This window comes from Pinus tabuliformis, chromosome 9, assembly GCF_031772625.1.
Source record: "Pinus tabuliformis cultivar Carrire ecotype Pingquan chromosome 9, CPIR1, whole genome shotgun sequence".
Lineage (NCBI taxonomy): Eukaryota > Viridiplantae > Streptophyta > Pinopsida > Pinales > Pinaceae > Pinus > Pinus tabuliformis.
This window is the reverse complement of record NC_142307.1, coordinates 766,808,026-766,834,350: the sequence shown is the minus strand read 5'-3', so window position 1 is coordinate 766,834,350 and position 26,325 is coordinate 766,808,026. Positions and strand designations below refer to the sequence as shown.

At 39.9% G+C, this 26,325-nt stretch overlaps 1 protein-coding gene across 3 annotated transcripts in view; it reads right to left on the bottom strand.

Moving 5' to 3' along the window:
- LOC149150983 (spindle pole body-associated protein) overlaps positions 1-26,325 on the bottom strand; it is a 139,742-nt gene that overhangs the window by 27,763 nt on the left and 85,654 nt on the right. Inside the window, exon 3 of one of the 3 annotated variants that reach the window (XM_089440896.1) lies at positions 13,962-14,054. The exons of 1 other annotated variant lie outside the window; for it this stretch is intronic. In XM_089440896.1, the coding sequence (XP_089297022.1) occupies positions 14,010-14,054 (45 nt within the window). In that variant the 3' untranslated portion in view covers positions 13,962-14,009. Of the gene's footprint in view, positions 1-13,961; positions 14,055-18,840; positions 18,901-26,325 lie in introns of those variants that run through there. One more of the 3 variants, XM_089440895.1, reaches the window with a different exon arrangement.

Sequence of the window (26,325 nt, the reverse complement as noted above, 5' to 3'; positions counted from 1 at the left end):
CTCATTCTCTACGACCAGATAGTAGAGTTTCAGATCCACGTCACTCTTGACAAACCCCATCTTCTGCAAGTAGCCATCTATTCGACCATGCCACGCTCTCGGTGCCTGCTTTAGCCCATACAAGGCTTTCTTCAGTCTGCATACATGAGACTTCTTCTCATGAGTCTCAAAGCCCTCTGGTTGTTCAATGTATACCTCTTCTTCTATTACCCCGTTTAGAAATGTCGTCTTGACATCCATCTGATGGATCTCCCATCCCATCTGGGCTACAAGAGATATCACAGTCCTAATAGATGTATACCTGGCTACCGAGGCAAAGGTTTCCTCATAGTCAATCCCTTCTTATTGAGCATAACCCTTAGGCAGAAACCTGACCTTGTATTTTTCAACACTGCCACCCGCAGCATATTTGATCTTGTAGATCCATCTTGAACCAACCACAAATCTGTCTTGAGGCCTTGACACCACCTCTCAGACATCGTTCACCATTATGGAGTTATACTCCTCTACCATCGCATCTAGCCAGACCTGATGCTGAGCTGCCTCCTTGAAGCTGGCAGGCTCCCCATCCTGAGCTACTGACGCCTGATACATGTCTAGTTGTTTTCGCTCTCTTTTACTGTTCCTTGGCTCTCCGATGAAGTTCTCTACATCACGCAGAATCTGATGAAGTTCCCTGTTGGTTCTTCCTCTGCCAACAGGTGCTTTTGTTTGCTCCTCCTCCTCATCCTGAGAATCTTCCTGATCTGACGAAGAATTCTTCACTTCCGTTGGTTGAAGAGACATGACCAACGGATCCTCTTTCGACTGCTCCTCGAAAGGCATTTCGCGAGATCTTCTGAAAGCTCTGTCCTCCATGAACTTTACATCTCGTTGTACTACTACCTTCCTGCTTCCTAGAAGATAGATTTTGTATGCCTTAGCGTTCTTGCTATATCCTACTAGATACCCGTTTTCTGCAGTCTGATCCAACTTCTTCCTCTTTTCTTCGGGTATGCGACAATATGCTAAACTCCCAAATATCATGAAATGACTGACTTCAAGCGTCTTCCCAGTGAAGACTTTCTCTAGAGTAATCTTGCCCAATGCCCGATGAGGAGTCCTGTTCTGAAAGTAGACAGCTGTGTTGCATGCTTCCGCCCACAGGAATTTTGGCATATCCTAATCATACAACATGGCCCTAGCTGCTTCTACAATAGTCCTGTTTTTCCTTTTTGCCACCCCATTTTGCTCCGGATTGTAGGGAGTTGTCCACTCTCTTCTGATGCCCTCCTTAGTGCAATAATTAGTGAAGTCCTTATCGACATGCTCTCCACCATTATCTGAGCGCAAGACTTTTATTTTCTTACTTGTCAGGTTCTCCACTAGAACCTTAAACTCCTTGAATCGACAGAAAACCGCATCCTTGATTTTCAGAAAATAGATCCAAGTTTTCCTCGAGTGGTCATCAATGAAGGTAAGGAAATACTCAGCACTGCTGAAAGCTTTGATAAACATAGGTCCGTAGATACCTGAGTGTATCAATCCTAGTACACTCTTGGCCCTGTGGTTGCTCCTAGGAAATGCCACCTTGGCATACTTTCCTAGAGTGCATCCCTTGCATACATCATCTCGTTCCTTACTCAAATCCGAAACTCCTGTTACAGTGCTCCTGAGAATTCTCAGAGCTCCATGATGCAAGTGACCCATCCTTTTGTGCCATAGTTTGTTCAAGTCTTTGTCCCCATGATTGCCTATTAGTGCCATTGGAGATTCTAGTTGTAATCTATACAACCAATTACTTTTGATCCCAGTTTGCACTTTCTCTTTCCATCTCGGATGTTTGATGTATACCTTTTCCTTGACGAAGTAAATGTCATAGCCCTTGCCTTGTAGTTGTGACATAGAAAGTAAGTTCATCCCCAATCCTGGTACATGCTGCACATTTGTGGCACGGAACCGTTCCCCTGATTCTATTTGAAAAACTATGGTACCCTTTCCTACTGGAGTACACTTTGCCTTGTTCCCCATGGTGATCTGGAAATTCATCTTCTCTTCTCGATATTCCGAGAAACACTCCCTAATTCCCGTCATATGCCATGAGACTCCACTGTCTATATACCATACTTCTAATGATGTAGCACTAATCATGCAAGCCACTTCTACTTCCAACCTAGAAGCCAACATAGAGAAAACAAAATCTCTCTCTCTTGTGCAATCTTCTGAAAATCTGTGTGAGTCCCCTGAAGTGGATGCCTCTGCATTGTGGTCTCGACCCATAACTGATTTCCCCTTTCTATCTCTGCTTACTTGCTCTGATACCATGTGAAAATTCTATCACTGCAACAACTGATTTACTTTTCCTACTTATTTCATCATAACTTATTCATGAAATTACTTCAACAAACATTAAAATAAATACTACTACAGATATCACACCGTAATACAGAAACAAACATATGCACACATTAACACAGTTATTTTGGACTAATGTCCCCGGAATAACCCACTGTGGGAAAACCGATGCAGCAAGGGAGAATTTTATTATTCAGCAATTTTCTAGTACAACAGGGTGCCAAACTGGCTTACCCACAGATAGACAAATTTCCAACACTTCTTCTGAACCCAACGTAGGCCCTACTGACCTTTGCGTCAGCCTGAAACCCTCTGCGTCAGCCTACTGAGGCTCTGCGCAGCTTCTCTGGCCTTCTGCGTCACTCCTGCAGCCTCTGTGTGGATGACGCAGGCCCTTCTGGGTCTGCACAGTCTCAACTGCCTCTGCGTGGCTCCTCTGGCTCTGTGTCTTCCTCTGCGTTGATCTCCTGTCTATTTGTTCCGTACTTGCTACCTCCTGACTGCTCTCCAGACCACTGGTTCAATTTCTCAGCAAACCCCGCTCCAGAAATTGAACTGACTAGTCTCCCTCAGTGTATTCTCCAAGTGACCCTCAAGCCTCCTCTTATACTTTCCTCATTGATAAATCAACGGCCGAGATTAAGTCCCTAATCAACAGCTAAGATTAGATCTAGCTTGATCCATGTCTTTTGGACCATTCTAACACAGATTCATATTAATACACATTAATATTTTATTTTCCCTAAGTTTAGAGTTAGAGACTCCATTAAAAATATTAATTATTTTAATATCTTCTGATCTGTTTAGAATCTGCCCAAACCCTTTCTGGGTATTGGAGATCTCATGTGCCCCAAATCAACATAAATCAAGCTAGAACTGCACTGTCCCCTGTCCCCTTACTACATACTTGGCATCACCACAGGCTCCACATTGATCCCTGAGTCATCCTCTGAAAGTTGACTAAATAGCTCTCATGCTTCAATCATGTGGCAAGAGCCACCACTGTCTAAGTACCAAGCACTCCTGACAATAGTGTTTGTAGAGAGGCAAGAAAAAAGGGAAAAATCATTCTCGAACTTTGTTGCAAATTCACTCAGTTGGGTCTTTGTTGCTGCTGCTACCTGTTGTGTCTTCCCTTTGCCTTTCTTCTGTTGGAGAATGTGGTAGGGCAACTATTAATTCAAATTCTCCTTAACCTTAATAATTGTTTGTGAACTTTAGTTATTTGCTTATGTTTCATTATTAGATCTTTTTCATCAAGCAATTATCAAGAGCAAAACAATAAAGACAATGGACAAAAGTAGGCTCCAAGCCAGGGCAAAACCCCTTCAAGGGGTAAACCCAAAAAGAATCTCTTCTCTTCTTATAAAATTTGCTTCAAATGAGAAAACCAAGATCGAAAACCCTAGACCAAGTCATCCCTTCAAGAATCTCTTCCAAACAAGTCAAAGTTTGACCATGTCAACAGAGGTCAAACCATTTCAAATTTGCGTTATTTTAGAACTTCCACCCTCTACTTCAAATCTACAACTTTGGTCCCTTGGAATAGTATAAATCCTCCCTTTTGGCATGTGTCAACCTTCCAAGAAGTCCTTCCTTCAAGCAAGATAATGTGTCCAAAGTTCAAAAAGAGTCAAACTAAGGTCAAATCAAGATTTCGGCGTTCATGCAATCCTTGGCCTCCTGCAACTTGGACTTGCAATTTTTGGCTTCATGCAATTGTGACAGAAACCCTAATCTTGGCACGTGTGAGAGAACAAGGCTCAAAAATCAGATTTTCCCTTCCTTCTCAGACTTCCTCTCGCCTCCTTGTCCTTCGCTCTTCTTTTCTTCCTCTTCTTGCTTTAGATCGAAATTGCCTTTTTTTAGTAGATCAAATAGGTGGTAAGAGACGTCAAAGTTGCTTCTATATATAGGCTTTTTCATGAGATCGAATACCCCTCTCTAGGCCAACTTCTTACTGGTACGGCCAACTTGTGCTTGGAGGCTCATAAGGACTTTCTAGACTCCAAATAATATCTTTTACATGCTACATTTTGCCTAATAGGGTCTTATACAATTGACAAGGGCTCTCTTGACTCAAGAAAAATATTCTTTTGACATGATAAACCCTAGCAGCATGAAATGCATGCTTGACCTAGATGACCAATAAAATGAATCATGAAACCCATGCTTAAAAATAATATTTTTCTTTCTTCTTTTTCTTGTAACATAAGATATATATATATATATATATATATATTGACATGAGTACAATGACAATTATGAAGACCGAACCCAGTTACAATTTCCAACATCTTCTTCTCTGGACACTGAGAAGTATAGTGACCTTGCTTATGACAAACAAAGCACTTGATCTTGCTCATGTCTTTCTTCTTTCTAGGATGATGTTCTTCTCCTTCACTGTTACCATTCTTGGTGAAAACTTTGCCTTTTCCCTTCCTCGTCTTGCTGATGAGGGCCAAGTTTTCATCGCCACTTACCTGTGTGTTGGCTTTGGACTTGTCTAGAGTCTCCTCATGAATGCAATCATCCCATAGTCTCTGCTAGTCTGGAATGTTCGCTCGGGCATAGATCCCCTTCACAAACAGTTCCCAAGACTTGGTGAACCCATTTAGAGCCACATTCACTAGCTCTACAGCCACAATTTTTGCTCCAACTACTGCAAGCTTATTACGGATTTGTGTGATCCTCGTAAGGTAACCAATAACATTGTCATATTTGGTATATCTAACACTCTCGAAGCTTGTCCTTCAGAACCATCTTCTGGTTCACATTGTCACTCTAGAAGAGAACAACAAGGGCATCAAACATGTCCTTCGCTATGGTCTTCTCTGCCACATGTGAGATAAATTTATCTTTCATAGCATCTAATATCACTCTATGTGCTCTGATATCCCTCTTGTCCTATGTTACCTGATCTGCAGGATTGACTTGCACTGAAAGGACCTTCTCCACATTCACGCACAAGTATCTCTCTCAAGAGCAATGTGACTCTTTCCTTCCAAGACAAGAAATTTGAAGCCCCATCTAGTCTGTCCTCAGACCTGAGACTGCTTCCTGCCATGGCTGTCTTGTGCTTAATCCTTCAAGCACTCAGTAGATCTAATGTTGAGACCTCCGGATTTGATAGATCTGCACTCAACAATTATGGATCTGTTTTTCTCTTCAAATCCCAAGCTTTGATACCATGTTGATTTCTGAAAACCAGTTCCTGGGTAAATAGATCAGATCTAGATTTATACTACTGAAATTCTTTAACCAAATAAAGTAGGGGAAAAATTTAGAAAAGCAAGAAAAAGCAGGAGAAAAAAGCAAATCTTGTGCATGCACAATTTTTCCACTCTTCAACATCAGTTCATCATTCAAATAACTTTTGAACTTACAAGAGCTCCCATACAGGGAAAATGGCTCTGAGAGAAAAAATATACAAACGAAACCCAGCAAACCTGAATTTCCAGTTCTGGGAAATCTGCCCCACATCACCTCTATGCTGGATCGTACGATTTGTACAGCCTGCAAATTATTGGTTGTCCTCTCCGTCGCAGCTTCTGCTGCAATTTTTCTCTTTGTCCAGAAAATCAAAAGGTCCTTTTGATTTTATATCTCAAAATCCTCCTTGAAAAAATAATTAATGTGTCATCTCTTTCACTTGGCTTCCTTTCATGAGTTGGACCAAATCCCTAATTCCAATGGTCAAGATTAAATCTAATCTTGATTTTCGATCAATGATCTGAAATTCAACTTAAATCACTAGTACCCAAACTTAGGCACATTATTAAATTAAACTCACCTTATAAAAAGACATTCACTTTATTAATTAATTAATAAAGTGAACTCCTAAGTCTAAGAGTCATTTAATAATGATTATCACAACTTGGACACTTTGCTTTTGTGGAAACATCTACCAGAGCCACAATCATCAACACCTTAATATCACACTCTTGGAAAGTTGTTCAAGCCATTTATGCCCCATAGTGGTGCATTTATCTGGCCTCATTAGAGTATTTCAGGCAGTTAGTTTTGTCAATCCATAATGCTTTATTATACTTTAGTGGATCCTCTACAAGCCTAGTTGTGTATAAATAGATAGCTCATTTCCCTCATTTCTACAACAACAACACAAACACACACATATGAAGCTACACATATATGTCATGATTATGATCTACAAGTGTTACTTTGGATCTTAATGTTAAATCTTGGAGCATAGTCCCAACCAATAAATCTTTTCTGTAAGTTTCACTCTTATTTGTTTTGGCTGATTATACTTTGCTAAATTGGTCTATATGCTAGTGGATTAAATACACAGTTATGGAAAACTTTTGTGCGTAATTTCTACATGATGTTAGAGCTAAGGAGTCTCACTTGTCTGTAATGTAGCAAAATTTGGCATTAGAAAAAAATCAGTGGGGGTCATCCAATCAGGGAATCAGGAAAATCAAGTAAAAATCAGCAAGCATAAACTTAGCCCTGAGGAACTCGGAAGACATGACAACCTGAAAAATTAAAAAGAAAAAAAATGAAAGAATCAAGAGAAAATGGAGATCTTTAAAACACTGGTGGGAATTACGTAATCTTCACATGTGGCTATGATGGACCCATTTTATACCATTAATGTATGTAGTTAAGGCCAATTATGCTTATTTATTGTAACACTAGGTTATGGGTAAGGCCAACCTATCAACTCGTGTGTGCCCATATGCCCTGTTGGGGGGGCACCATATCACTTCAGTTGTGTATAAATATTCACTCAATAGTCATTTGTAAATCATCTTCATGTGATCCATCTTCATTATTCTTTAGCCTACAGACATCATTCTCTAAAAAAGTAACTTATGCCTAAGTGCACTGATATATTCGGTGTTCTCTATTGTTCATGGGTTAATTTCTCTCTTGTGCTTGATTATTCTCTCTCCAATGCACTTATGATCAGTGCTTGTGCTACTGTTTCAAGGTTATCTTGTCTGTTATTGCAGGTGAATTTATCTCAAACATGTGCTAGGGCATTGTTTCTCCAAAAGGAGTCGGTTGTCTTAGCACCGTTAGCTTCTCCTTAAAAGCAGGAATTTGGGTTAGATGTTTCATTTCAACTAGTCCTCACTCTCGTGGGAATCTTGGCATGGTTTCAAAGCAGGTGTGAACCTCTCTATTCTCATGTCACTGTTGGTTACAGTTTCTTCTTGGCTGTTTTTTACAGTTATCAGATTTTGCAACAGAAGATTGTGCCTAATATAAGGGGTTTCAGAGTTGTTTTATGGTATTATTATTTGTTCGAGAAGCACACCTCACGTAGGGTTGTTTTTAGCATGTTTTATGAGCTTTCTTGGAAAACTTGCCCACATATTTGAGCACTCAACATTAGCTTACCTGCTGTTACTTTTCATCGACTTTTTCTTGATCTGTGGCTATGGGCTGGTAGCATCACCATTTTGGTATGACTGCAGAACCATGGATTCAGAACATCCATTTTTTACAGATTGGAGACTTTTCACTAATGGCATTTCCTTATAGAATGGAAAACTAGGGTTTTGAGATCCCTTTTTTATTTTTAAGCATCTGATCAGGAGATTTTCTTGCTAGTGGCATTGACCTAAAAGCTGTGGAACTATAGTTTCCAAATTTGATTTGTTGAGCAGTTGATTTGGAGATTTTTGGCTAGTGGCATTGCCAAAAGGGCCGCAGAACTAGGATATACATAGCTCAATTTATTTACAGCTGAACCAGAGATTTTTGCCTAGTGGCATTGCCCCAAGGGCTGCACAACTAGGATATACATAGCTCAATTTTATTTACAGCTGATCCAAAGATTTTTGGCTAACGACATTGCATGAAGCATTGCAGAACTAGGGTTTGTGAATCATCTCTCTGTAGCAAATTTTCTATCCAGGGAAGAGTTCTTCAGCTAAGAATTGCACTATCCCTGGGGTAGAACCGTAGATTCAATACACTGCAGATTTTTTGAAAAATGGCCAATACTATCTCTTTTTTCTTTGGGCGTAATCACTTTTTCCCTAGTAAATGGGGCTACGTATATTTGGGTTGATCAGATAAGAGAGAAACCTATATGCAATTTATGTCATAACGAGGGGCATGTCCGGCAGTCTTGCATGGTTTTCCTTCAAGAAAATGAAGAACCTACAACAGTAACTGTTTGCAAATTGCAACAAGGATCTTTTAGGCAATATTTATTATTACCTGTTTGCAAAGTAAGGGTTTGTGAATACATATGGAGAAACATTTTCCTCCTGATATTCAAGATATGACTTCATCGATTTTGGATTTCAAGTTTTTTGGATCACGTACATGGCCCCATATTCTAGTATATTGTGTCCATGCTACATTTGATACTACCATGACAAAGAAAGGGAGATATGAAATCTACTGCTCGCATATCCAAATAACCCCTCAAATGCTATCTTAGCTGAAATAGAAGAAACGGTGGAAACACTAAAAGCCCATGCTAAGTTTATCAAAGAAAAATATGAAATCCAAACAAGGAGGAGCTTGGAAATGAATTTCATGAGGATCAGTTAAATGACTGGCTTTCTCTTGCATCACATGAACCACTTGTGCTTGAAATTTCAGTGCCAGATTAGGCGAAGTGTGATGAAGCTATTGAGACCTTGCTCCAGCACTTCACATTGAAGATTCCATTGAATATTATACATTCCATGTTGATCTCAAAGAGGCCTCTTGTGACGATGATGTCAACTTGCATGATGGCATGCAGCAACAATTGTCAATGCCGAGGAAAACAAAGGTTTCGCAAGTCATGGTGAACTTCCTTTTCAAATGTATGAACATGATGAAATTTTGAAGAGTTGAAAGGGATAGATCATGTAAATAAACCCTTAGAAAATGAAGAAAGAGCAGGTGCTTCCACTAGCTCATGTGATAAATAAAAGGCCAGCCAAGAAGATTATGATATGAGCACTCTTTTTGTGATTGGGAGACATAGATGGGTTGTGAATCATTGGTTTCTTCATGGAGACCCCATCTATAGACTATGACATGGACCTTGTCACCGCAAAATCCAGCTGGCCTAGTGCAAAAGCCTCACTAGGTGGATCCAGACCTATGGAAACAAGATATCAGCCACCACTATCACCTCAATAGGCCAGCCAAGAAGATTATGATATGAGCACTATTTTTGTGATTGGGAGACATAGATGGGCTGTGAATCATTGGTTTCTTCATGGAGACCCCATCTATAGACTATGACATGGACCATGTTACTGCAAAATCTAGCTGGCCTAGTGCAAAGCCTCACTAAGCAGATCCAGACCCTATGGCAACAAGAGATCAGCCACCACTGTCACCTCAATAGCATTTCTCCAACTATTTAATGGCAAATTGAACCACAAGGGAGGCTTCCCTGTATATAGATCACATAAAGGATATTCAACAAGAAGGGTTTAAGGTGATGGAAAGGTCTAATGATTGGGATAGGATATTGGCGGAGCCAAGAAGGTTAAGGTATTCTTTACCAAACTTCAAGCACCCTATCCTCAAACCACTTAAGGAAATTAAGGGAAGCCCACTTATTATATGTACCAACCATATTTTGCATTTTTCATTTTCTTCATTTGTGGTTTCATATGCTTTTATCTTTCTTTTAGCTACATCAACCTCTTAGGGCAAAGTTCCTAGGCCCTGACTCGGAGATGAGTATATAGGGTTCCAGACTCAATGACCAATGACAATCAACCCAAAGAATGGAAGTGAATAAGGGAGAGATGGAGGGTGGTAAGCATGGATTACGTAAAGCATGTTATATCAATCGATGCCTCCTATTAGTGTCCCTCCTAGACAGTGGAAGAAAAGGGCCTCAGGGGAGGTCGCACTGTACTAGGGGCCAAGGATAATATCCCACATGAAGTATGGGAACAAGCATACAATCAAGAGTGGTCAATCATCCAACTTGACTTGTGATCTATATTAGTATGCCCGTAACAATATATGAAAGCACATGATTACAGAAATGGTTAGTGTATCTTCTTATAGATGACCCACCTTCCTTCAAGAAGTATGCTAGACGAGAGAGAGCATAGGTGGAGAAATATGAAGTAAAGCTATCTATGGACCATCATAGGATTGCTAGTTGGCTGGCTAACGAAAGGGGAGAAAACTTTTCTCCTAGGGGTTACCCATTTTAGGTGGGTAACAGTGCTCATAAAGCATTTGGAATAAAATTTCTCTTGGTAATTGTCCAAGCTTTTGTGAAATGGTTATGCTTCTTTATTGAACGTGTGATGGATATCCCTAGTGCATATTGGTGACTAACATTGCAAATTTGTGGATGCCAAAGTCAACTCAAGGAGTCATAGAGTAGTAATCTTGTATGTTGGAAGAGGTTGCGTGTGACAGTCCCTATCCTTAGCTTCGTTGTTTCCTTTGTTTTAAAGATAGAACCTTTATGCTTTAAACATAGAGACCCTTTCCTCCTTTAAATTTGTGAAGTTTGTATGGCAAATTTAAGGTTTTTCTTGCATGTGTTTTGCAGCGCTACCCACTCCTAAATCTTTAGAAGAGCGGCGCTCTAAATAAGCTAGCTTGAACTCAGAGCCCTGTTGCCAAAAAATCTAGCAAGCTTGGTGCAAAGCCTCACTGAGCGGGGTCAGACCTTATGGCGACAAGAGAAAGGGTTGCTCCTACTCTTTAGTGGAATTAGACCACAAGAGACGCTTCCATAAATCACCTAAAGGATATTATAATGCTATGGTTCAAGGTGATGAGTAAAGGTCTATAATATTGAATAGAGTGCCAACAGGGCCTAAGATGACCTAGATTTTCAATACTAGGGTTCAAATACTTTGTGCCTATATCAAGAATGAGGTTGATATAAGTTAGAGTTTATATGATATGCAATGAAAGGGTATTCAATGTCATATAGCAGCCCTAGAAAAGATCTTAAAATGGTATTCAACAACAAAGGATTAAAGATCTTCCAATATAGACTAGGATTAGACTAAGGAATTTATTTCTATGGTTGTTAGGTATGTACAAACAGCAAAAATAAGGTGACATCAGCCCTAAATAGAAGGTATCAACCATGCATTCTGCTAAATTTTGCATTTTCAGAATTTATAAATGCAAATCCTAATTTATGAGCCACAAACATTCACACAAAATTCACTTTTAAGCATAAATCTGCGCTAGAAACCCTAATGGGTAGCCTAGACATCTACGAGAGAGAAGAGGAAGATGAATTTTATAAAATTTGTGGATGATCAACACACTAACGATTAGTGCCTTATCCTACTAGGGTTTAATGGAGTCTTTTAAGGTTAAATTTTAAGGGAAAGACCTTGATGGAGCAAGGGGGGATGGCTAGGGCATCGAGTTTTAAAACCCTAACTAGTATTCTTGTGAGGGGAGAAATTAAATACAGGAGATGCACATTCAAAGTTTCCCTATAGGCCTTAGAGAGAACAATTTTGCATGCAATAATGAAGCAAGATTCCAACAATAATTAAGCATTTAATCATGGCATAAAGAGAAACCCTACTTTAAACATTCAACATGCAAAATATCAATAACAAGACATTAAACTTACAAAATTTTGCACAAAAGGTACTTCTTTTAATCCCAAAATAATGTCTCCATGCAAAAATAACATCCACAATAACGTCACACAACCAAAACATCACATCTTGCCCATAGTAGTGAAAAAGACTAGCTTGCACTCTCTTAGAAAGGAAAAGAATAGAATGTGTGTTGATAACAAAATGAAATAAGAGGATGTTAGTTTCTTTTGAACCCAAATTAAGATTTAGTGTCCAATAAAATATGCTTAGAATAGAAAATAAAATTCGGATCTGATTTTTTTTATACACCAAACGCACTGGGTTCCTAACATAGCATGCACAGCAGAAGCAAAAACAACAATGAAACCAAACACAAACAATATGAGACAGTTTACCAAAAACCTAATATAGGGAAAACCGACCCAAAAAACTACAGTAGCAGGCTGCAGGAAGCATAGTCTTTTCCCTGAACGACCCTGCCCAAAACAGTGCATGCGGCCCAGAGAAGTCGTTGTATGGCCCAACAAATTCGGCCCTACAAATTCATGGTTGTACGGCCTGATATTCTTTCCCTATTAGCTACTCCTGAAGTCAACCTGTACGTTGTTCCTCTTTTTTTGTCAGTTAGACCCTATGATTTTTAGTTGAATGCTCAGTCTCTTGTGCCAAATCAAAATGCTACCTCAATTGTGTTAATTTTTCTTTGGACTATATTGTTCTTTGCTATAGATAATTGCATTTCCTCATTTACATATTAAATTCACCCCACGTCATCATATCATTATTCATATTTACAACATTATTCAGCAACATATGCAAGTATATAGAAAGAACAACATCATCATCATCAATGCAGCGGAAAATAAAGGAACAATAGCAGAAAAGCATTCAAACATAGAGACACCAGGATTGGTTGAAGACCAAGGCAAGACCCATAATGGGGAAAGCCCTTTCAAACACTTCTTCTTATTAGATTGTCATTGAATGATTCAACCAAGAGAGAGTACAACGACTCATGCAGACTCATATCTCTGGAAAATATTTCATCTCAAACTCAGTGGCCAGCTCCCTCTTACGCTTGATCACCAAAGGCTCACTACCTATCAAGAATAGATCGTCAACATATAAAACCAAAATCAAAGGCATACCTTGGACCGACGTAGAGGTTTGGATTTGTACTGCTTTCAGGCTTTAGGAACTGTCTATCCAAGCTTGGGGACCTTGTTACAAACCATACAATACTTTCTTAGAAACTTCCCTACTCATAGAACACTTCCATCATTTGCTTCATGTCTGTAGGTCTGTCATACTCCTGGTGTGCTCCTGATCTCATGCATAAGACTTCAAATTTTGTGACCTACAGGCACAACCGCACCCATAGGCCTTCTTCCGTGCGATTGTGAAGCCTGTAACCGCACTCTTAAGCCTTTCTCCCAGCGGTTATGGCTTGGACTAGGAGAAACCTTCTATGCTCAAATCAGAATTTGCCAAAACTTCATCAATCAACATCAGATGATTATTCATGTCCAGAATCCTTCATTCAATAGTTAAGTACTATGTGATAAAATCTTATGACGTGTTTCTCCATCTGAATGAGAATCCTCTTCAATCATCATTATCAACCTATCAGTATCTATCATAATATTGTCATGCTACAGCAAAACTGTTAGATCACAAACTATATCAAATTCTTAGACATATATCACAACAAGTCATCATCATGTTATCAAACGTTCATCAAGGGTTAGTGTCATATAAGAATATCTTCATACTTCAAGGATCATAATAATCAAGTCAAGGCTTCCAATACTACCACGTGTCAGATTTACTAATCTTTACCAAGATCAACAAGAGAATCAATCTTATTGTCACACTTTCATCATGCTTATCTCAAGCATTAACAACAGCATCAAGATATCATATATCAAAAACAATGTGTTAACCTTCTTTATGAAATCCATCATGAAAGATGCTTGCCAAATATCAAGAGCACCAATATATACCATAAATCAAACATACTTTCATATTCTTGTCATACCTCAAGGCTTACCTTGCCATCCAATATTGCAGCTTACATACCTTGCAGTATTCATGTACTTTTGCAGCTTGTAACACTTATTAGTCATTGGCAATTGTAGATCTTTGTCAACTTTTCACTAGCTCTTCTCTTCCTGCACTAGCTTTCTTTTCCTGCAAATTAGATGATCCTCAAGATGAATATGCTTTTCACATTTCATCTAGAGGTTAGAAGTATCCAAATACTCAAATATACATGCAAGAAGTAATAATCAAATCAACAAGTATAGTGTCATAAAGAAATAACATAAGTATAAAAGGTACTTATCTTTAATGAAAGTTGATCATCTCCCCTTGAATCAGACTTCAAGAATCATTAATGTCACAAGAACTAGAACATGATCATGTTAGGGTTGCAAATCTCAAACCTTTGTCATAAACCAGGGTTTCTTGCAAACCCTAACTTCATAATTGTTTTAATTTGTAACTAGGTTCGGTCTTCGTAAATGCATTTGAAATGTACTTATCAAAAGAATGAAGAAAATATTTTTATTATTATTTCTATGACTTATTAAAGCTTGGGTTTCATGGTTGGATCATCATGTTTTAGGTCAAAGTCCCCATTGAGGACTTCTAGGATTTATTCTGAGTCATTAGAGTCATTGTACATTAAAAGAGACCCTTTTTGGGCTTTTGAAACATGTAAAAAGAATTATTTTTGAGTCAAAAATGAATTTAGTCTCCTCCACACCAAGTCGGCCTCAAGACAAGTAATTCGACCTCCCTAGAAGGCTATTTATACAAGGCAGTTTGAATTCATTTGGAGCATCTCATTCTCACACACACAGTTCGATTTCTGAAGCTGGAAGCTAGGAAGTGCAAAGTTGAGAAAGGGCTAGAAAAGGAGTTGGAAAGAAGTGTGAGTTTCTGGATGAAGATAGAAGACCTCAAGATCGAAATGTTGGTACAACTCTCACTCAATTCTGAGGTGTATCAAGGGAGATCAAAGTTTTCCAAGTCTGGTCGAAGTCGTTGCTGCTACTGCTACTAGGTCAAAGCTACTACTGGGTTAAAGTTGCTGCTAGGTCGAAGTTGCTTTTGAAGGGTTATCATCTGCAAGGAGGATTGAGGGCTGACTTGGTGTGAGGCAAGTCTCTGTCTGGGTCTAAAGTCTTGGATTATCTCAAGAAACTATTGAAGGAAGAATTGTTGACTTGGTTTTCCCCTAGATAGGGGTTTTGCCCTGATTGTCTGCCTACATCTATTGTCCTTGTGTTATTGTTTTGGTAATTGCTTGATGAACTAAAAGATAAAAGAACATAAAGATAAAGGAATCACACGTAATTATCTATATAAGAAAATATTTCTGCCTTTTTGATTTTCTAACAGTAATATCCATCAAACCCTAATAACCAGATTTCCCAGGGTTTTCTTCAAACCCTAGCATTCTTTTAGGTCTCCCCCATCTTCTCTTGCTTAAAAGGTGTCTTCTCAAGGGTGATCTCAATGACTTTTCTTCAACCCAACTCTGATACCATGTTAATTTTTCTTCAGGCTATATTGTTCTTTGCTTTAGATAATTGCATTTCTTCATTTACATATTAAATTCACCCCACATCATCATATCATTATTCAGATTTACGACATTATTCAGCAACCTATGCAATTATATAGAAAGAACAACATCATCATCATCAATGCAGTGGAACATAAAGGAACAATAGAAAAAAAGCATTCACACATAGAGATACCAAGATTGGTTGGAGACCAAGGAAAAACCCACTACAGGGAAAACCCTTTCAAATTCTTCTTCTTATTAGATTTTCATTGACTGATTCAGCAAAGAGAGAGTACAATGATCCATATCTTCAACCATAAACCTATCTAGCAAAATCAACTAAACATCCATGAGATGATCCCAACAGTGCTAATAATCAAAACCGTAATTCAGAAGCATGTGGTCAACTATCTTTGTCTGTGGTTAACTATCAAACTCTGCAGTCAATTGTCGAACTCTACAGTCAACTGACGAAATCTGCAATCAACTGACGAAATTTGCGGTCAACTGCCGAACTCTACAGTCAACTGACGAAAACTCAAACCATAGCTCTCAACCACACGCAGAGAATGATGTGTGTGCGGCTGAAACCATCCAATCGCACGCATGAGGCTGAGTTTGCGACCGAAATTTGCTTGAAACATGCCTACAGCTGGAAACAAAACCCTAAACACAGTGCAAGCTTCGGACCCTAGAATCTCATACCTGTATGAACCAATCTTCGTGACCCCACCTCAGACCTATGCGAGACAAACCCAAAGAAAGAAGAATGATTATAATGATGATGTCCAAATGAGGATCACTTGACTTGTATATATAGCCATCCATGGGTGTCCAATTTCTCTTTTGGGTTGACCTGTCCTTTTGTGTACATGTGGGATTTTCTTCAAAAATACACTTTCACTTATCCAATTTCAGGGCTTCAATAGTCAAAACTAGTCCTCTCAAAAAGAGGAATCTAGTCCTATGATTGGAATTTCTCACTGAGTTGCCAAAAATTAAGACTCCCTCTCTGATAGGGAGAAATTCCAATCTTGTCATCATATCATGTCCCATCTCAAGTATCTCGTCATCAAATGTGGTTGCTGCTCATCTCAGTTCATCTTTGCTTATCCCTGCTTATCATTGATTATCTCTTGCTTGTCTCTACTCATATGCTGAACATTCTCGAACCTAAAAGAAGACGAATTTGACATCAGAGGGGAGCTCAATCTACCACCCTCTATCCATCGGGGCCATTGCTACCACCTAGAATCACTACCAGCAAGGAGACAATGCTATGACCTGGGAAACCACTGCCAGCGGGGAGCCAATGCTACGACCTAGGAAACCTCTACCAACGGGGAGCCAATTCTATGACCCGAGAAACCCTGCCAACACGGAGCCAATGCTACGACCCAGGAAACTCTACCAGCGGAGAGCCAATGCTACGATCCGGGAAACTCGACCAGCGAGGAGCCAATGCTACATCCCGGGAAACTTTGTTGATCTTCCCAACATGACCTTTAAGAGTCAGTTGTAGAACACCTACATATCTAGCTTGAGCGCGATGCCACTTACCATAAATAGTAAGGATCTCACCTAACTCAAGCAGCGAGCACCCATTAGCCAAATAGGTGGGAAAGACAGATGCCAATTGGGGTATACTCTGCATAGACCAAAGTATGGCAGTAACATCTCCAACCCTATGGGTAACAGATAGGGGTGATACCCTATTGTCCAGAGATCCCTCAACCCCATGAGCCCTACATCTCAATTCCTCACCTTGGGAGCTCAAACAGAGGGGAAGAACCGGCTCAATGTCCTCAACCAGCCCAAACCCTTACTTCAGAAGGGTCACATCCATCAATACATATTGCTCTCTGTAGATCAGAAACATACCAACATGCTCACATTCGATACCAACTTAACCAACTCACAGAAGAGTTGCCTCAAACATCACTAAGAGCAGTAGTCCTCTGTATGCAAGACATCAAAATAAAACATTATGTTAGAGCAAAAATATGTCACAAAAAGGATACGTTACTCATCCTCCCTCTCACAAAGGCAACAACCACAAGCCTAAGCTTGTCTCATACAGTAACCCCATCTCAATCTATGAAGATAACTTTGTCCCAACTACATACGGGATTCTTTGTCAATCGAATTCTACTCTTGTTATCACAATATATCACTGTCATATCCAAAACTTGCTCAAACAACTCTCCAAGGAGCTTCCTTAACCAAACTGCCCCATAACTAGCCATGCTAGCAACAATGTACTCAATGTGCTCTTCCAATTATCAGTGTATCCATGCAAACTCATATCTCCGGAAGATCTTTCATCTCGAACTCAGTGGCCAACTCCCTCTTACGCTTGATCATCAAAGGCTCACTACCTATCAAGAATAGATCGTCAGCATATAAAACCAAAATCAAAGGCATACCTTGGACCAACGTAGCGGTTTGGATTTGTACTGCTTCCAGGCTTTAGGAACTGTCTATCCAGGCTTAGGGAGATTGTTACAAACCATACAATACTTTCTTAGAAACTTCCCTGCCCATAGAACTCTTCCATCGTCTACTTCATGTTTGTAGATCTATCATACTCCTAGTGTGCTCCTGATCTCATGCATAAGACTTCAGATTTTGTGACCTACAGGCACAACCACACCCATAGGCCTTCTTCCATGCGGTTGTGAGGCCTATAACTGCACTCTTAAGCCTTTCTCCTAGCGGTTGTGGCTTGGACTAGGAGTAACCTTCTCTGCTCAAATCAAAACTTGCCAAAACTTCTTCAATCAACATCAGATGGTTATTCATGTCCAAAATCCTTCCTTCAATAGTCAGGTACTGGGTGATAAAATCTTATGAAGTGTTTCTCCCTCTGAATGAGAAGCTTCTTCAATCATCACTATCAACCTATCCATTATAATATTGTCATGCTACAGCAAAATTGTCAAATCACAAGCTATATCAGGCTCTTAGACATATATCACAAGAAATCACGATCATGTTATCAAACATTCATCAAGGGTTAGTGTCATATAAAAGTATCTTCATAGTTCAAGGATCATAATAATCAAGTCAAGGCTTCCAATTCTACCACATGTCAGATTTACTAATCTTTACCAAGATCAACAAGAGAATCAATCTTATTGTCAATAATTCATCATGTTTATCTCAAGCATTGACAACAACATCAAGCTACCATATATCAAAAACAATGTGCTAACCTTATTTATGAATTCCATCATGAAAGATGCTTGCCAAATATGAACAGCGTCAATATATACCATAAATCAAACATACTTTCATATTCTTGTCATACCTCAAGGCTTAGCTTGCCATCCAATATTGCAGTTTACATACCTTGTAGATTTCATGTACCTTTGCAACTTGGATCACTTATTTGTCATTGGTAGTTGTAGCTCTTTGTCAACTTTCCACTAGCTCTTCTCTCCCTGCACTAGCTTTCTTTTCCTGCACATTAGATGATCATCAAGAAGGATATGTTTTTTACATCTCATCTAGAGGTTAGAAGTATCCAAATACTCAAATATACATGCAGGAAGTAATAATCAAATCAACAAGTATAGTGCCATAAAGAAATAATATAAGTTTAAAAGGTACTTACCTTTAATGAGAGGTGGTCATCTCCCCCTTGAATCAGACTTCAAGAGTCATTAATGTCACAAGAGCTAGAACATGATCATGTTAGGGTTGCAAATCTCAAACCGTTGTCATAAACCAGGGTTTCTTCCAAACCCTAACTTCATAATATCCATCAAACCCTAATAACCAGATTTCCTAAGGTTTCCTTCAAACCCTAGCATTCTTTTAGGTCTCCTCCATCTTCTCTTGCTTCAAACGTGTCTTCTCAAGGGTGATCTCAATGACTTTTCTTCAACCCAACTCTGATACCATGTTAATTTTTCTTCAGGCTGTATTGTTCTTTGCTTTAGATAATTGCATTTCTTCATATTAAATTCACCCCACGTCATCATATCATCATTTAGATTTACAACATTATTCAGCAACCTATGCAATTATATAGAAAGAACAACATCATCATCATTAATGCAGCAGAACATAAAGGAACAATAGAAGAAAAGCATTCACACATAGAGACACTAGGATTGGTCGGAGGCCAGGGCAAAACCCACTACGGGGAAAACCCTTTCAAATTATTTTTCTTATTAGATTGTCATGAATGATTCAACAAAGAGAGAGAATAATGATCCATAACGTCAACCATAAACCTATCCAGCAAAATCAACTAAACAACATCCATGAGATGAACCCAACGTGCTAATAATCAAAGCCCTAATTCAGAAGCATGTGGTCAATTGTCTATGTCTGCGGTTAACTACAGAACTCTGCAATCAACTGACGAAATTTGCGGTCAAATGTAAAACTCAAACCCTAGCTCTCAACCGCACCCAGAGAGTGATTTGCGTGCGGTTGAAACCCTCCAACCGCACGCATAAGCTTGGGTGCCTGCGGTTTTGATTGAAATTTACCTAAAGCATGCCTGCAGCTAGAAACAAAAACCCTAAACACATGTAAAAGCTTTGGACCCTGCAATCTCGAACCTGTACGAACCAATCTCCGCGACCCAGCCTCAGAGCTATGCGAGCCAAACCAAAAGAAAGAAGAATGATCATAATGATGATGTCCAAATGAGGGTCACTTCACTTGTATTCATGGCCATCCATGGGTGTCCAATTTCTCTTTTCGACCGACTTGTCCTTTTGTGCACATGTGGGCTTTTCATCAAAAATACACTTTACCTTGTCCAAATTAAGCACTTCAGTAGTCAAAATTGGTCCTCTTGAAAAGAGGAATCTAGTCCTATGATTGGAATTTGTCACTAAGCTACCAAAAATTAACAAATTGCTCGATTTCTTGTTCATAGAGCAGCTGACCTAATCTCCAAAGAGATGGGAGGGATGAGATTGCTTTTCCACTCTTTAAATCAATGGTCACGACTTAATCGGTCATTGTAAAAAGTTGGCTAGTAAAGTCATGTCATATGGCACTTGACCAATGCAGAATCACCTTCCAAGATACAGTTTCAAGACATCGTCTTAGAGAGGAAGGTGTTGTACACAACACCCAACTTATCCTTGAAGAATACAAACTTGCCCTTCCTCAAGGCATTGGTCAAGATGTCTGCTATTTTCTCATCTGTAGGTATGTACTGCAACTTCACAGTCCCCTTCTCCACACAATCTCTTATGAAGTGATACCTGATCTGAATGTGTTTCAACTTGTCATGAAACCCCTGATTCTCAACAAGCTTGATACAACTCTGATTGTCACAGTGAATGGCAGTCGGCTCCAACTCCTGACAAAATAGCCTTCTTACCCACCATTTTGTGGGTGATATCCCTAGGAGAATTTTTTTCTCCAAGGTGGACCTCAACCAACAGCCCCTTGCAGGGACCAACTAGCTCATTATGCCATTTCTCTGCCACCTGAGCCATCCATGTGTTCCCTCGCCCATCTGCCATGATCGTATGTTTGAAGGTGGGCCTCTCGAACCTAAAGTTATGCCTTGTCATTTGGTAATTGAGTATTGTAGTTTGCTTATCATGGACATTTCTAGGCATGGATTAATGGGTGGATTCAGTGGAAAGAATGGGCTAGGTTTGTGCTCTTGTCCCCTAGTCCCTTTTGGATGATTAACCTTGGATTCTAGTCCTATGGGATCTCTTTTACTGACCATTTGGCTTTAGGGATGGTATTTCATAGGAAACCCTGATTTTGGTTGCGTGGTCCTGCTCCCTCATCCACATATATTACCCCCTTTCCACTCATTATTACCCCATTCATCATTTCTCCCACCTGGGTCCACATTCCTCCACTAGGTCCACATAGGGCTAGCTCTCCCCTTCCCCTTGCCCACACCTTGGGTCAGGCTTGGAATGATGCCCCGGAGGTTGATGCAACTAAAAAGAAAAGAAAAATTAAAATTGGTCACATTCATCAAGAAAACTTACCACAAAATGCAAAAGATGGCTAGGACAAAAACATTTAGCATGTGGGCAAAAGCCAACACATGAGCTTTACCCCATCATCATGGCCATCACCCTGGTTCCTACAAGTTCTATGAGCCTCCTTCATCATATAGAAATCCATGATTGTCCCAATCCCTGGTGGGCAATGAACCGCCCTACCTTAAAAGGGGATATCCACTGCTATATCTCACACATCATGCTCTTACCCCTTGAGCCTCGAGCAGTTAATTAAAGAAAAATCATAAAAAGGCAAAAGGCGTATAAAGAAGGGTGGAAAAATGAAGGTCATGGCACTTCATGTACCACGATTGCTCTATCCAATACATTATATACCCAAGTGTTGGCTTCCCTTCTACTAGCTACCCTTGTACCCGGCATGTGGCCCAAGGCTGCCCCTTCTCATCCCCTAGTCCATTCACCTCTTTATCACATACCACCATCTTTTAAAGGATGTACCTTGGACATATTATCCCCTTTAGAAGTAGAAACCACATAATGGGATGCTTGGTCAACCCCATTTGGAGTTTGGAGAAATTAGCACATGCCAAAGCCCATTATGGAAGGGCAGGCCATTATGAAGTCCCCACTTGTGATTCATGGTTTGTAAGCTCTTTTTACTCAATTTCCTTGATGACCTATTGTACTGGAAGGCTAGGGGACGCATTGGATCTTATGCAGGATTGCAGGTGGTCTCCATCTTGGGAATGATCTCCCTATACAAAGTCCTAACCCTCCAAAGGGATACATTGGCACATGTAGGGTGTGTATTGAAATCCATGGGCCTCCACAGCAATAGATAGTACTCCATGGATCCCTAGAGATGTTCAGAGATTTGCTCGGGATCCACCTATTGGACAAGGAAGGTGCACCTGGTTCACCTTTGCCCATTCACCCCCACAGAAGCGTGAAAATTCCTATACTTAAGGAACCCCTACTGCAGCAAAAGTGAATTTACTTCTTGTACTTGATTTTAATATACATTATCAAGTTATTTTTTGAAAAATACTGAACAAAATTACTTCTGCAACCTACACCAATTTAATTTGATTACATGAAACAAGAAACTGAGCAAAGAACAAGATACATAGGACACCGTTATTTTTAGACAAAATAGTCCCCGGAAAAGCCCAATGCGGAAAAACCAGTGCAGCAACTCTGAGGGTTTTATATTATTAAGCAATAGTTCTGAATACAATGTTGGATGCCCTCCCGGCAATCCAAATACAAAGAAAAATATAATGGCGGAAAACTGAGTGAGATTACCTCACTTCACCCAACAGTTTCTAGCTGATCTGGTATCAAAACTGGCTAATGCCAGCTATCCCTGCGTTGGCCCTGCGTGCGCCTTGCGTCAACCTTACAGGCTCTGTGTTAGCGTTGTGTTGTCTCTTTTGCCTCCTGGAGTTTCTGCGTCAACCTTCCCCGGTTGTTCCTGGCAGCTCCCCAGAAAAATTTTGGATTTTTGCATGAGGGCAACTTCTCCTCTGCGCTTGCTCTCCCTAGTTCAGCGCCAGGTCTGCGTGGGCCAAGGCTGGCCCAGCATCAGTCCCTCTAGGTGTTGCGTTGCCTCCACTAGTGGCTCTCCGCCTCTCTGCCCAGTATTCCCAGACTATCCCTACCCCTCTATTGCAAAATGATCACTTAGTTCGAATTTCTCAGCTTCCTAGCCCCAGAAATTTTGAACTCTAGATCAATTCGTTCTCTCTATGTGTGTTTCTAAATGAACCCCAAGCCCCCTTCTTATGCTTTTCTCGTCGAGACTTCAACGGCCGAGATTAAGTCTCTAATCAACGGTTAAGATTAAAAACTTGACTTGATCCGCTTTCTAGAACATTCTCACCCATTTTTCATTAATACTCATTAATATTTTAATTTTCATAAGTTTAGACTTAGAAACCCCATTAAAATATTAATTATTTTAATAAAATAAAATCAGGGTGGAATTTCACCAAACGATTTCTGGGTTCTTTAGAACTCATGTGCCTTAGCCTCTCCACCAATTTTCATGGCTAGAGCACATCCGATGCTACCAAAAACTAACAAAAAGTACCATGCACTTGGCAGTTGACCCAAGACTTGTAGGATGATGTGGCATTACTTACACCACCATCTAAGCCCTTACAGATGGTTTATAGGCATCTTCGACTCATTTGGAGACCCATGAGGTTATTATTGTTCCCCCACATCTATTGGGAGCAACACAGGTTTATTGTTTGGAGAAAAAGGGGTGGTCCTAAACATGTATTGTTTCTCATTTGACCTTTTGAGAGGTTTATTATTTCATTCATGAGCTAGTTTGGTGTGCTTGTCACCAAAAGTTAGGTTATTAGCACATTATTTTATTTTTGGGGCTTATGTCGACCTAAGAGACTAATTCGAACTCCTAATTAGTGTATAAATACAAGTGAGATGAGTTCATTTTCTCACCATCACTTGGATTGGATCATATCTTCTTGTGAGATTTTCGCTATCTTTTGAGAATGAGACTTTTGGGATGAATGGATGAATTTCGATGTTTGGTAATTCTTCTTTGTCTTGGAGCTTCTATGATTGGCATATCTTGGTGATTGGATATATTCTTCTTACATGTAAGTATCATTTTAATGCTATTTTGATTCTTTATGTTGTTGCATTCATGATATTAGGATTTTCACTATTTAAGGGTTATTTCGTTGCTTTTCTTGAAACAAAATTGTGGAAATTGAATCTCTAAATAGTGTTGTATCGTGATTGGGCCATGTTTGAATGAATGAATGTTCCTAGAGACATCCTTGTCTTGATAAGTCACCAAATATTGTTGAATGAAGTATAAATGACCTTGAAGTTATTGCCATTAAGCCCTAATGCCCAACGAAGTTGTCTTTTAGGCCTCCTTGACAAGTGGAAATCAATCCAAACTCTAAATCTTCCATGACTCCATCTCTCCCAAAGGACAAAGCACTGGTCCTCCTCTGGTGATCACTTTAAAGCTAATTTCTTTCACCTTCCCCTCTTTTCTAGGCCTAGCCTACATAGGTCACCTAGGGCATCAATTATCTCACAATCTAGCCATCCAAATACTTTGATTTTTGGTCCACAACTGCGCTAGTGTGTCGTCAAGAAGCCCTCCAAATTTCATGAGATTTTGACAGTGGGATCTTGAGATATCGCAAGCCCTAGCTCGAAGACCGATTCTTTCCCTTGGTTTCCCTTTGGCTAGTAGCCTCATTGGGATCCTTGCATTGCCTTTCATTGAAAATTCATTCTTTGATCCCTTTCTCCTCCCTAATTAGGTCAAGCATATCATTGGTTGCTAAATCCTATCCCCTTGACCTAACCTCGAGTCCACTTGGTCCTCTGTGGTCCCATACATTATTAAGGTTAATTCCTCAAAGACCACTTGGAAACCAAGTATCCACAAGAATTTTAGGGCCTAAGGATCTCCTTATTAAAGAAACATACTCAAAACCTATCCCTTTAAATTCTCCTTAAGCCCTTCCTTGAGAGCCTTCCATCTTGTTATGCTCTTGACATGCGAGAAGATACCAGAATACTAAATATGCGAAGAAATATACCCAGAACACAGAACAATAAGAAATAACAGCATGTATTTTATTATTCAGAAAGGAAAGCAATGTTCACTTGCCTCTTCGAGGGGGAAACCTCCAATAGAGTTGGGCTCAATTACAAAATAAGACACGATGCTCCTCAAGGGGAGTCTCTATCCTTTATATAGAGTTCATACATGCAATACCATGGGTCAATACCATGGTTCTTATTAATACCATCTATCCAATACCATGGCCCATTTGCAACTAACTGTGGTCCCTTCATTAAATGCGGGTCAACCACTTATAATTATTAATATGGGCTTTATTGACTCTTTACTTAACTATAACTATGACTCGACCCTATTACATAAATAAGGGGGTTAGGGTTGGACCCTAACATGCCCTCCCCCATAAAAATAGCCTTGTCCTCAAGGCTGACACTGCGGAAACTGCTGAAGGACAGTGGTTGGTTCTCAGGTCGCATCTTCTGGAGAGGTGTCTTTCCACCTGATGAGGACTTCCTTGATCGTGCGGTCGCGCAGGTGTCGTTCTCGCGTGTACAAAACCTGTTCAGGTTCGAGCCAGATTGAACCTTCTTCATCCAATTCCGGTAGACTAGTTTGAATTCGGCAATGGTTCCCAATCACTTTCTTGAGGCATGAGACATGGAAGACTGGATGGATTTTTGTCGTGGGTGGCAAAGCTAGCTTGTATGCTACTTCTCCGATGCGCTAAAGTACTTGATACGGTCTGTAGAATTTTGCAGATAATTTCTTACAACCCTTGTCTTTGAGTGATGTTTGCTTATATGGTTGTAGCCTCAAAAATAACTGATCCCCTTCTTGAAATTTGCATTCTGAACGGTGTTGATCTGCCTGTTGCTTCATGCAGTTTTGAGCTTGATGGAGATTCTCTCTGAGGTGGGCCAGCATGGCTGTGCAGTTCTGTAGGAGGTGATCTACTGCTTGAACTTCGAGCATCCCTGGATATAAGAAGTAGGTGAAGGAGGGAGTTGACCATAAACTGCTTCATATGGAGTCATTTTGGTGGTGGCATGATAGTTAGTGTTATACCACCATTCTGCTAGAGGTAACCACTGTACCCATAGATGTTGCTTTTCTGAAGTGAAACACCTAAGGTAGGTCTCTAGACATTTGTTGACTGCTTCAGTTTGACCATCAGTTTGGGGATGATAGGAAGTACTGAGTTGTAGTTGGGTACCTTGTAGCCTGAAGAGTTCCTGCCAAAAGTTACTGGTGAAGATCGGGTCACGATCAGACACAATGGAAGTGGGCATGCCATGCAATTTGAAGATCTGGTCCATGAAAGATTGAGCCACCAAAGCCGGTGTAAAA